The sequence below is a fragment of the Peromyscus leucopus genome, chromosome X (genome assembly GCF_004664715.2).
Source record: "Peromyscus leucopus breed LL Stock chromosome X, UCI_PerLeu_2.1, whole genome shotgun sequence".
Lineage (NCBI taxonomy): Eukaryota > Metazoa > Chordata > Mammalia > Rodentia > Cricetidae > Peromyscus > Peromyscus leucopus.
The window spans coordinates 28,066,102-28,079,525 of NC_051083.1; the positions used below are offsets into that span (position 1 = coordinate 28,066,102).

General features: G+C 40.4%; 1 protein-coding gene across 4 annotated transcripts in view; it reads left to right on the forward strand.

Annotated features, from left to right (window-relative positions):
- Positions 1–13,424, forward strand: part of Ofd1 (OFD1 centriole and centriolar satellite protein) — a 52,325-nt gene that overhangs the window by 27,534 nt on the left and 11,367 nt on the right. For all 4 annotated transcript variants that reach the window (XM_037199412.1, XM_037199411.1, XM_028883540.2 and 1 more), the window contains 8 exons: positions 871–990; positions 2,623–2,696; positions 5,600–5,691; positions 6,972–7,161; positions 8,347–8,477; positions 9,141–9,252; positions 10,998–11,609; positions 12,069–12,243. In XM_037199412.1, the coding sequence (XP_037055307.1) occupies positions 871–990; positions 2,623–2,696; positions 5,600–5,691; positions 6,972–7,161; positions 8,347–8,477; positions 9,141–9,252; positions 10,998–11,609; positions 12,069–12,243 (1,506 nt within the window). The remainder of the gene's footprint in view (positions 1–870; positions 991–2,622; positions 2,697–5,599; positions 5,692–6,971; positions 7,162–8,346; positions 8,478–9,140; positions 9,253–10,997; positions 11,610–12,068; positions 12,244–13,424) is intronic.

The window sequence follows — 13,424 nt, forward strand, 5'->3', positions numbered from 1 at the left end:
TCTCTTCCTCCGTCCCTTCTCTTCAGTATTTAATCAATAGATTATTATGTACACGATGAAAGCAGATCTTCATTCTTTAGTGTCTACAGGCTAGTGAAATAGATCCAACAGTTGTAATAAGCATTATTAAAAAAATGTTACGTATGTAAGGTCACTTTTGTTTATGCTTTTGTAACGTTCTTCTTTACCTCTAAATTGATTATGGCCACTTACCATCTATAACTAGGTTTTTGTTTTGTTTTAGTCTGAGTTATAGTCTCATTTTTTTAACCCTGACTAACCTGAAACTCACTATGTAGACCAGGCTGGCCTTGAACTTGCAATGATCCTTCTGCTTTGCCTGTCTAGTGCTGGGATTATAGGCATGAGGCACTGTGGTCATGATGTAACCAGTTTGCTTGTTTTGTGTGTGTGTTTAATTTTCAAATGAATCTATTTATTGGTGTGTGACTGGGTGAATGAGTACCACAGCAGTGCACACATGGAGGTCAGAGGACAATTTCTGAGAGTCAGTTCTTTCCTTCTACCATGTGGATATGGATCCTGGGGATCGAAGTCAGGCTTGGCAACAAGTGCCTTTACTCTGCCCTCCTACCAGTTTTTAAGGGTTAATTAGCTCCTATAAGAAACTACTTTGGCCTTGGCTCCTTCCTACTTCTTTAAGCCAGATACCCCTGTCCCGCTCCTTCCCTAGTTCTGATATACTGTAACTAGGTCAGTTTGCAAACTATAGGAAGACTTCTGTCTCTCTCACAGTCTGCTAGTACAGACTGTGAGTACAGTCTGTTGTCCTACAAACGTTTTTCTTCAAGTTCGTTACAGCAGATATTGTACTTGGCTTGTTTTGTATGTTTTTTTTGTTCATTTTAGGACCCAGAAGCTCCAAGAAGAAAAAAATAAAAGTGAGGCGGAGGCACTTCAGAGACGGGAACAGAATCTAAAGACCATTGAGGAGACCTATGATCAGAAGCTCAAAACTGAACTTTTAAAGTAATTGTTTGGCTTTTTTTTTTCTTTATTAAGAAATTTTGTATTTATTTTACATACCAACCACAGATTCCCCCCTCTCATCCCTTCTTCCACTCCCAGCCAGCCTCCCTCCTAACCTGCCCCCATCCTCTCCTCCGAAAAGGTAAGGCCTCCCATGGGAATTCAGCGAAGCCTGGTACATTCAGGTGAACCTTGCACAGCCTTGTTTGGCATTTTTAAAGAAGTAATGTGTTTGAATTAAGTTGGTGAAAATGTAGCCAAAACTGATGATGTATATAAGGCTACCATTTACATGACAAAGTTTAGTGTTTGAACAGAATCTATTTCCTATGACAAATCAAACCCTTATGATGCATACTTGAGTTAAGATGGTTTTTAAAGCATCCACTGTAGAGAATTATATCAGATGTTCTTATTCATAGCTTCTCTGGCTGTGAGGGCTTATGATTTACTTTAACCTTACATATCTATGTATTATATTGTATCTTTATTCCCTTTAACTTTAGGGCACTGTATGACTTGCTTAGCTTGTGTAGCTGATTAGGTGTAAAATTGGAATTCTAATCACTTTAGTAATCTTTCTCATGCTGCCACTGAGATGACTGTCAATAACAATTTACAGATTATTTAAGGGAGAGTTGGATTGTGAACATGTATGCACTTTGCATTCCCTCAAGACTTTGTAAAGCCAGAATCAAAAAGAAACTAAAGTGAACTATATGAAGCAAAAAAAAAAGTGATATAAGGAAAGGAAAATATGACAGCTCTGGTTACTTTGGTCCACCCTTCTTCCCTCCTGCTTCTTGCTATGGCGTCCAGGTTGACTCGAAATTCTTGACTCTCCTTCTCCAGACTCCTAAGTTAAATGATAGCAGATGTATGCCATCATGCCCAGGTACTTTAGCTTTTCTCTAGTCTGGACTTTTGTGCCAGTGAATAGAATCCTGAAGCAAAGACAATTGTATGGCAACTTTCCTCAGTGGCAATTACACATGTTCCACCTAATAACTTTGAATATTAGTCTTTGGTTTCAGCAATTGTACGGGTGGAGGATGTTCATCATAGGAGGGTTTGTCTTTTTTTTTTTTTCAATCATCTCTGACTAGTGATAAGAAAATAACTAAAATTCCATGGAAACATCCCTTTTGCTTTTTCTTGATGTGGATAAAATACCAGTAGACTCTCAATTGTACATAAAGCTCAAAGAGCAAAAGTTCTTATCCTGGTTGGGTTGGGGAGATTGTGCAGGCAGATTACAAGTGACTGACTGCCTTGCCATCTCTGGGGACATAGAATCTGTTGTATGCTAGGTAAGCTTTGCTTTGTTTCCTTTAATGCTCTTTGTACCAATGGAGACCAGTGGAAAAGTAGTTGTTTTCAGTAACCCTGTGATAACACTCTTTATTTTATGTGATTGAGTTTTGGGGCCACATTTACAGGATGGAGGCAGGGTTTTATTGGACCTTTGATGTTTAAAATTCAGTTGCCTGGCCTTAGAACTGAGACTTTGAAGTTTCTCCTCAGCCATGTTGACAACCTTAGGTTATGCTGGGCTACAGATAAGCTTCTTAGGGTTAGTGGTCTTTTTCGGGGAGATGGCAAGGACCTCATTGTAGTCATTCTGATTCTCAGATACCAACTGGAACTAAAGGATGACTACATCGCTAGAACAAATAAACTACTGGAAGAAGAAAGGAAGAATAAAGGTAATATGGGTGGCTGGCTTATTTTAGTTCTCATCTAGCTTATTAGCTCCTAAGTTGCCTTTGCCTTTTACAAAATGTTCATCTACATATTATTATATTGTCAGAGGAAGGGGGGCCTATGGGCTATGGTGTGCATGTGAAGGTCAGAAGAATTATGGGACTTGTTTTTTTCTTCTACCATGTGGGTCCCTAGCATTGAAATTGGGTTGTCAGACTTAGCAACAAGTGTTTTTACGCACTAGTCCATTTCACTGGCTCTTCATTTATTTTTTTTTAGATATATTTGTTTTTATTTTATGTGTGTGGGTGTTTTGCCTGCACATATGTCTGTGTGCCCTGTGCATGCAGTGCTTGTGGAGGCCAGTAGAGAGCATCAGTTTCCTGGACCTGGAGTTACAAATTGTTAGCTGCCATGTGGGTGCTGGGAATTGAGCCCAAGTCTTTCAAAAGAGCAGCCAATGCTCTTAACCACTGAGCCATCTCTCCAGCCCCATTATAGAAAATTCTACTTTCTCTGTCCTCTGTAACCAGGTTTCATAGTTCTTTTTTTCTTTATTTTATTTTTTTTTTCTTTTTGGTTTTTCAAGACAGGGTTTCTCTGTGTAGCTTTGGAGCCTATCCAGGAACTCACTTTGTAGACCAGATCCGCCTGCCTCTGCCTCCCGAGTGCTGAGATTAAAGGCTTGCACCACCATGCCTGGCCTAGTTCTTTTTTTCTTACATGTCATTCATTATACTTCCTAAACTCTCAAGTTTACTTGAGACTATGAAAGTTGAATAATTTTTCAATTTTCAGATATATTTCTTTTTTTTTTAAAGACTTGTGTATCATTTATTTTAAATATGATTATATTCCCAAACATTTTCAAACATTTCCCGCATGGAAGCTACTTTTAAATTATCTCACTGTCTTGTAACTTGTCCTATATTCGCTCCTATGATAGGAAAATGCTGATCCGATCAATTTGTTAAAAATTTCATAGGCTCAAAAGGTAATCACCATCTTTTGAAAATGAGGAAAATTGAAGCCTAAACATTAGGGACGCGGGTGTGGGAGTAACAGCTAATTCATACTGACTTATTTGTGGTGTATGAACATTAAATATTCTCCAAAGTCCTGATCATTTGTGCTCTGTGTAAAAAGAAGGTGGCAAAGACACCAACATGGCCTTTCAGCACACCTCAGCCTGGACTTCTGCACACACGCAGAAGGATGCAAGTGTCTCCTACACAAGTCTGAAGGCCAGGGTGGGGGTCCAGTGTCCTCCCCACCTGTCTTTCTGAGATTGTCAGGTGCAACTTAATAATGTAGGGCTGAGTGGAGAACACAGGCCTTCAAGGCACAGCTTTACAAAGAGTAGTTCTCAACAAACTGGGCCACTGTCCCAATCACCCTGATTATGTGACATTTGGGGACCATGTGGTTAACAGAGTCTCTAGCAAGATTGTATTTGGACAACATGTAGAACTTACTCTTTAATTAAATATACACCTCAGTGGGAGGGCTCTGTACACAAGGGACTATACAAAACTAGTGTTTTTTAAAACACTCATGATTTTTCAGTATGCATTTTCAAAGCCTCATGGTTTTAAGATGACATGGTGTGACAATTTTATATGGAATGAAATCAGTTTGTGTTTTAGAAATTATCATACTCAAAAACACAAAGTAAAAATATGGAAATGCTCAGCCACATGCCCAGCACTCAGTTTTACCCAACAAACTCAGATGCCGAGTGGGTGCCTGCAAAAGGTCTCCCTGTCTCTCAGGAAGAACACGGTGCCCATCTTCTGATATATTTCAATTTTACATTTCAGTATATGTGTGGGAAATTGTGAAAAGGACATGAACTTTGTAGCAGAAATCTTAAAAGTTCTTATTAATAAGATCAAACCCGGACCAGGTATTGGGGTGAATTCTGGATGATCAGAGAGACAGAACAAGCCACAGCTAACCTCATCTGGCCAACTTCTCAGCTGGTCTTGTTTCCTCAGACTGGATTCTTCTGTGTCCTCATCCCAATGGCTCTCAGCTGAACTGCTGCTCGAAAGCCTGAAGCTTAACCAGCTAAAAGCTTAACCAGCCAAATGTTTCTAGTTCCTGGTCCTCACGCCTTATATACCTTTCTGCTTTCTACCACCACTCCCTGGGATTAAAGGCTCGCTTTCTGGGATTAAAGGCGTGAGTCACCATGCCTGGCCGTTTCCAGTGTGGCCTTGAACTCAAAGAGATCCAGAGGGATTTCTACCTCTGGAGTGCTAGGATTAAAGGTGTGAGTGCCACCATTTTCTAGCCTTTGTATCTAGTGGCTGTTCTGTCTCTGACCCCAGACAAGTTTATTATGGTGTACAATATTTTGGGGAACACAATACCACCACAGAACTTTCTAAATCTCAAACATTTTTTTAAGTAAACTGGAGCTGCTTACTTGCTGTTGACTAGATACCAACTGTGTGGCTCCTTTTGCTCATGTCTTATAGACGCAGATGCATCTATCTCTTGTAGTTTAGCACTGTTGTGCACTTAGATTTATTAAATTTTCTTTTGATGGTATTTATTGCATAGACTTGTGTTACAGGAAGGAAAAACTACAGCAGGAAAACATACAGATCTTTGCTTTTTAAGGAAAGTAGGTGCTGTTAGCAGGTCCAAGGCCCTTCCCAGATGGAGTAACCGGATAGCATGTAGTAGGAATTTCACCACATACATGACAGATGTAACTCATCACTCATTGGGTAATGGAACTTATTTCTTATTTGTCCACTAAATTTTTGACTTATACACTTGTTGCTTTAGACTATGAAGCAATAGTGATTAGGTCTCATAGAATGGCCATAATTACTAAATGTGTTTTGTGTTCATTAGGAAATGACTATTTAATTGGTTCTTTTTTGTTCCCTAGAAAAAACTATGCATTTGCAAGAGGAGCTCACAGTTATTTATTCAAAAAAGGAAGAACTCAGTAAATCTGTAAATCGTATGAAAGAAGTTGAGGTAATTGTTAAACTTATTTTTTAAGTTTCTTTAATGACATGTTAGGGTTAATACTATTTTTTATTTACAGAGAACATCGGGGTGTTTTGAGATTTATTTATTTTTATTTTATGTATATGGGAGTTTTGCCTGTGTATACAGTGTCTCTGGAGGGCAGGGGAGGGCATAAGATCCTTGGAACTGAAGTTACAGAGAGTTCTTAGCTGTCATGTAGTTGCTGGGAATTAAACTCCAGTCTTTTGGAAGAATAGTCAATGCTCTTAACACTGAACTGTCTCTCCAGCCCTTAGGCCTTCTTTTTGATGTGCTTGGACTGATTGTTTTATGACTAAGAAGATGATAGCTAAGTTAATGCAGTAGATTCTAATTTCAAGTAAAGGCACACAGGGACATAGAAAAAGAGCTTGGATCTAAGAGTCCTGCTGCTCACATTGTGTCTCCCTTCCTTACTGCTTATGGGCCTTAGGCAAGTTCTCTGAGTGTAACCTTGGAGCTATTTCTAACAATTCTGGATTGTTGGGTGAGTTGGGTGAACTACCCATAAGAGATGGCTAGCATATCTTAGCTTCTATCTTAGCCTCTTCTATTCCATTGGTAGGAATTCAAGTTTCTATCACTACATCATTCTCTTGCAGATTTTTTAGACAAAGTACCAGTTTTTACATGCCACTGGTACTATGTTTTCTTCAGTGTATGCTTGTCATGTAATGGACAAAACTCAAACTTTAGGTAGTTAAAGGAGATTGTAGCTGGGTGTAGTGCTGCACACGTTTAATCTGGGCACCCAGGAGGCAGGCAGATCTCTGAGTTCCAGCCAGCCAGGGCTAAGTGAGACCCTGTCTAAGACAAACAAACAAACTGAACTAGATACTATAGGTAAAATTTACCTTTGTAGCCATGAGATCTGTGTAGGCTTTCAGATTCAGATATGAGACACATAAGCCTAAGAAAAAGAAAGCACCTCACAGCAGTAGAGATTGTTTTCACCTTTTATCTGTTCATGGTTTTAAAATGTCTTGTTCAGTCCTGTATTGGTGGCATTTGAGAGTTGACTCCAAATTGCCTTCACCATACCATACCCTCTTTCCTTACTTCGTAGGACAGGTCTATTGATAGAGGCTCTGAGCTTCCCTGGACTGTGAGCAGGGCAGGGGGCCTGACCTCTGTCTGGTGGTCACTGGCATTCATTTATGCTGCTTAGATTCAGACAGCCCTCCAGCCTTTACCTTTGTAGTGCTGTGAAAGTTATTCAGATATAAGTGTTCCTTTTTCAATTTTAGCTGGAGCTAGAGTCTGTCAAAGCCCAGTTTTTGGCAATGTCAAAACAAAACCACTTGCTGAATGAAAAGGTGAAAGAGATGAGTGATTACTCACTACTGAAAGAAGAGAAAGTGGAGCTTCAGGCACAAAATAAATTACTTAAACAGCAACTGGAAGAGAATAGGAACGAGAACTTACGTCTCCTAGACCGTATGTCTTGTTTTCTGATCTGCATGTTTCTGTAACTTACATTAAGTCAGGATTATAGAACAACTTTGTATCTGTAAGGGAGGCTTACATTGGGAGAATCTTTTAAGATCCTTATATTGGCGCTGCTTCATTTTTATTTGCTATTGCATAATTAGTTTCATTTTAAGTAATATTTGTTACATAACTGCCTCTGTGGGTGGCTTCACAGTTCATGCCCTCTGATTGTTGCCTCAGTTGAGCTAGTAAGCACTTGGAGGGAGGCAGGGAGAGGTTGAAATTGTTATTTTCTTTTTAAAAGATTTATTTATTTATTATGTATAGTGTTCTGCTTGCATGTGTCCCTGTAGGCCAGAAGAGAGCACCAGATCTCATTATAGGTGGTTGTGAGCCACCATGTGGTTGCTGGGAATTGAACTCGGGACCTCTGGAAGAGCAGTCAGTGCTCTTAACCTCTGAGCCATCTCTCCAGCCTGAAATTGTTATTTTCTACTCCTAGCCTTGGTCTCCAGGTACAGCAGTCTGGACTGCCTATCGACTGTGCCTCTCAGGTAACAGAGCTCACAGTCCCTGCTGGGGGCTTCCCATTAGCGCTCTGTGCCTGTGCCTACTTATTGTACCTCTGGACATTCCTCCCTCTCCTATGCCTCCTCGTCCTAAGGGAGCACTAGCATTGTGGCTCTGTTTCTGTTGCACTATCCTTTATGATTACCCTACGTAAGGCACACTTTATTAATGGGGCTCTCAAGTGACCCAGATGGAGAGTACCATCAGCCTTATTTCTGGAGCCTGACTGCCATGGGCTGCTTGTTCAGATGGGATGAAACCAGGGACAGGGACTGACAGGTGACAGCTGGGGAACACTTTCTTAAAGTACTATCTGCATGTGGTAGAGGAAAGAGATAGGCTACTGAGTTAATTTAAGAATTTGAAAGAATTCTTTAACTTAGAGGGCTCCTGGACGAATAGTTATATTAACATGAGTTAAATTATTTTATTCTGAAATTTATGAATCAGGATTGTTTTTAGGCCATTTAATAGAAGTGGTAGAATGTTAATTGCATGAGTACAAAGAAAAGAAACAATTTTAAACCTTTTTAGCTGCTTTTTTAAAGTGAAATAAGCAAATTTAAGATTGATAATAACTAGGGATGTTTTCCTTTTTCTTTTTTTCGGAACCCTTCTTAGGCATAACTCAGCCACCTCCTGAGCTTTTGGTTTATCAGAAAGAATTACAGAAAGCAGAACATGCTATAGCACTGGAACACAAGGAGTTTGAGACTCATAGGCAAGCTCTGCAGAAACAGCTGCAGAGTGAAGTGAGTAGTATTTGTCCTTCTTGTGGGTACTATGCCAGGCCACTTTGTAGTACTTATAGAAACTATGCATGCCACACCAATGGAAACCAGATTTATTTGAATACAAAGAATTTCTCCCCCAACATTGCAAAGGAGCCTTTCTCATATGAGAACATTCTCTGGTGATTCTGACTTTATATTCTTAATAGTAATAGCACTGAATGGAAAGTAAATTTATCTAGACCTAAACTTCTCAGAGGACCTGGTAATCCCACCATGATTCCTTCTTTGTAGCATACACACATCCACTGTGTCTCTGTAATTTCTGTCTTTGTGCAGTAAAAATAGCTAGCTGTTTTTAGACTTAAAATGAAAAGGGAAAAGGGAAGGAGGGAGTGGTGGCACACACATTTAATCCTAGCACTCAGGAAGCAGAGGCAGGTGTGTCTCAGTGAGCTCTAGGATAGCCAGGGCTTCACAGAGAGACCCTGTCTCAAAAAAAAAAAAAAAAAAAAAAAAAAAAAAAAAAACTTGGTTGGGTGTTGTTATTTTAATAGAGGTTCTTGGTATAAAAGCTTCTTCGAATTGGCAAAAGAAAGAATATAAGCACAATACGAGAATTTTCCTTTTGAAACAAGCTGTAATTGTTTTGTACTTATTTCTTTTTCTTTGGATCTTTTTCAGATTAAACATTCTGCACAGTTAAAGGCCCAGATATCAGAATATGATGCTTCTGTTAAAAGGTTAACCATTCAGGTTGCTGATTTAAAATCACAGCTAAAACAAACACAGACAGGTTGGAGACTTTTTAAAAAATAAATAACTTATTAATTGTGTGGTGTGTGTGTGTGTGTGTGTGTGGGTGGGTGGGTGGGTGGGTGTGGGTGTGTGTAAGAGAGAGAAATAGACACATTGAGCACCAGAACACTGTGGCACTTGGGGGGTCACAAGACTTACCAGGAATTGGTTCTCTGTTTCTACCTTGTTTTGGTGGCTGCACTGCCTACTCCAGGCTAGCTAACCTGTGAGCTACCTGCCCATTGACCCGCTGTTCCTACCTTCTATCTTGTCATAGGAATGCAGATGTGTGCTAGTACATCCAGGTCTTTTTCTTTATTCTTCAACTATTTCATACATGGATACAGTATATCTTGTTCATGTCTGCCCTACTCCCTCTTTCCAGCTTCTCCCTCCTGTCAGTATATCTTCCTTTCAGCTTCAATCCTCTTGATTCCCCCCAACTCAATGTTTCCTTTCTTTTTTGTGTGACCCTGAGAAGGCTAACAGGTTTTCCCATATTTTTATATAGTCTTTAGCAGAGACATGTGTATAAATACATAAGAGAAGCAGAATAGCTGGGTGCAGAGAAAATTTCTTTCAGAATTGGAGACCTATTTTTGTTTTGGCCTTCAGTTTAAGTTGTTCGACCTTGGGCATAACGCTTTAGAACTTCCTGAAGTTCCTCATTTGTAGTGGGGATAATGATACTCCTGGACCACAGTGAGCAAGGATGGAGTGGCTAGTGGGTGGGTATGAGCGGGTATATGGAAGCCACTCAGGCACTAGTTACTGCTAGTGCTTCATTATTCTGTCTTTACCGTGCATGTCTCTCATTCTCTCCTGCTTCATAGAAGAGAGTAGTAAACCTTGAGTACCTTCTTATTTGGTTGCTTTTGGGTCCAGTGTGTATTTGTTACCAGTTCAGCTTGTTTTTCTTCCTTCCTTGATCTGAGGTTTCCTCGGTTCCTGCTTGGACTCATGTTTCTCATAAGTCCCTTGTTCCTTCCACCTCCACTAGTTTTATTTCTAGCTTTTTACTCATTTCTAAACTCTTCTTCAGTTCCTTGTTTTCTACTAGCAATTGTTTGCCAGCCTGTCCACCACTGAAATTACAGTCTTGTAATGTGGAAGTAGATCAGTGAAGCGAGGGCCCTCCTGCAGTCCACCACGTGGACCTAGTCCATTGTACACTTGTCTTTCTTTGTAAGCCTCAGAAGGAGGTGTTGCAGGGTAAGAGGCAGGCAGCAGAGGTGCTAGATTTATGCTAGGAAATCTCAGCAGCTCTAGGAATTGCTGACCATGTGGCCCCCACCTCAGGAAGACTCCATCCCCTCTCCAAGCAGAGAGCAGTGAGAATTCGTGGCCAGGTTATCTGACACTTAGGCTGGGGGGCGGGCACTATCTTGCAGTCAAATGTGTGAGTATTCATGTTGGTTGGGATAAACAAAGATTTCTTAAATGGATATGCTACAGTTCGGGTCTGGCTAGACTTTAAACCAAGTAAATTACATATTTTCACTTCTCATCTAGATGTAGGTATTTCAGACTCATTTGTAACAGATTGTAAAATTATATTGTGTTTATAAAGGCTTGATACATGAAGTTGGCTTTCAGTAAATGTAAATACTTATGAGTATGGCTTCAGAAACTGTTTAATGTACAAGCTTGTTCCTACTACTTTAAAAAATATTCTTGAATATAATTTAATTTTATTCACAGCTTTTCTTTTCATTTCTCAAATTTTCTTTTTGTGACATGCAGCCCTAGAGAATGAAGTGTTCCGAAATCCAAAGCCGTCTCTGACCCTTCATTCCCTGAGTGGTCTAGTAAGTGGCAAGATGGCGCCTTACAATGGGGATACAGGTGGGGATTTATTGAATCCGCCTCTTGAACAGAACAAGGTTATGGCAGGTGCAGTTATGTCAAGGGTCCTACCTTATGCAAATACGGTGACAGAGGCTAGTTCCCCAGACTCTGACCTTGAGTTTGTAGCCAGTAGTGCTAAAGCCAAAGTAAGAGAGCTAGAGCAAGAGGCTGAACGCTTGGAAAAGGCATTCAGAAATTACCATCGAAGAGTTTCTCGGAATCCTACTATGAGTCCTCAGCCAGCAAAGAGTCCTTCATCTGTACACTCACTAGGAGTTCCTAGAAGTGCGCCTTCCAGTTCCATGGACAGACATGTTTCTGCAGAGGTCAGAGTTGTCTCTGAACAGCCTCTTGTGGACATGCTGAAGGAAGAAAAGAATGATATGTCCAAAGCATTCATGGGCAGTGTGACTTCACGGCCTCGCAGGATCTCTTCCTCTACACGCCACTCCTCTACACCCCATCCAAAATCGAGAAGAAGCCTTGATAATGAAATGTATCTAGAAGGTAAGCCACTGTCCAGAGGGTTGTGCCATAGATGGTTTAGACTCAGGTAGTATTCTCAGTAGTCATCCTGGGGGAGCCTGCTCCAGCAGTGATGGGTGTTCTCATGCTGCCATACCCTGGTCAGCAGTGGTAGCCCTCCCATGTCACAGGGTTGCTTTGGAACTCAGCAGCACAAAGGGTGTTAAGGTGTAGAGTTTCCTTAGCACACAGAAGTATTGAAGGAGCAACATGGCCTTTGTCTTGCTTCTGATTAGTTTTGTATGTTCCATGTTACTTACATAGTTTGATTTTGGTGCTTGAATCATCTTGAATCATTGCCTTTGTGGATCTCATACATCAAGCTTGGCTATTTGTAGGGATGGCATAGGATTTATTTTCAACTTAACAGAGCTTTTAAAAAACTACTTTTATACCTTGTCTATGCAGTTTATAATTAACCTGATTCCTTCTACCTCATAGGTCTGGGTAGATTACACATTGCTTCCTCCATCCCTTGTCTTGACAAAGGAGCTGGATCACATGTTGCGTCCTCTAGTCCTTGTCCTGACAGAACAACAGCCCAGCCATCTCCTGATCCATCTAGGCACAGTTTCTCTGGTCCTTCTTTCTCCTGTGCTCCAGAGAAAAATGCCTGGTAAGTTATTTTCTCATCAGCTTCTGTTGACTCATTCTACTGACCTACTGTTTTGACTTTCAACCCCTTTGGCCCTTTGAAGGCAGTATTAAAGATAATGTGGCAGTCTGGAATTACAGTTAGATTATATCATTTGTGGTCTTTGGAAGTCATCTGAATTATGAAGGAGAATGTGTGATAATTGTGTAAATAAACATCTTCATAGGTCTATGAATGGATTTGGTTCATAAAGATAGACAAATATAAATAAATTTTGTTAGAGCAATTAAATTTGGCTCAGTTTTAAAGTTGGAGAAGTTTCACACATCAAAATATCATTAAAAAATATGCTTTGAGGGCCAGGCAGTGGTGGTACACACCTTTAATCCCAGCACTCAGGAGGCAGAGACAGATGGATCTCTGAGTTCAAGACCAGCCTGTTTTACATATCAAATTCCAGAACTGTCTCAAAAACAAACAACAAAATACGTTGTGGCATTTAAATATAAACAGGGTTTCAGTTGGTGTGGCATTGAAACAAATTCTAAAGCGACAGTGGGCTCAAAGGTATGATTGTCAAAGTAGAAAGAAGTAGATTTTTTAGAAACTAGGCTGGTGGATCGCTGGGGCTGTGGTTCACAGGCAGGACCACAGCAGGAGATTGTGAATCCCTGCTTGCGGGCTCCAGCTGGGCATCTGATGTTTATGAATGCTACCTGTTCAGACTTGAAAACTTCGGTGTGTGCCTACCATGGTCCTAGGGCATTGATATTCTTCAATATTTTTTATATTGTACTTGTTTTTTTCCAGACAGGCTCATTTGCTATGTTATCCAGGCTGGCTTCAAACTTGTAGTGGTCCTCCTGCCTGTCTGCCTCTTGCACCCTGAAGCAACAGGAGTGAGTCCCCATGCCCAGCTTGTATTGGATTTTCTTATGAGAAAGCCAAAAAAGAGCATAGAGACCCACAGTATGTGGACTCAGCACACTTTGACACATGGTTGGACTTGTAGAGTTCCATTTTCAGCTGATTTGTGCTGATGGCATATGGAATTTGTATTTTTTGACAAATTTTGAGAAAATGGCTTGTGGTTAGTGGAAAACTACCCTGGGAATAGTATTAAGAGTACGATACTCTTTGTTAACTGGAACAATGACTACTTAAGGGCATGGGGTGGTAACAAGGGAGGAGGCTGAGTAAAT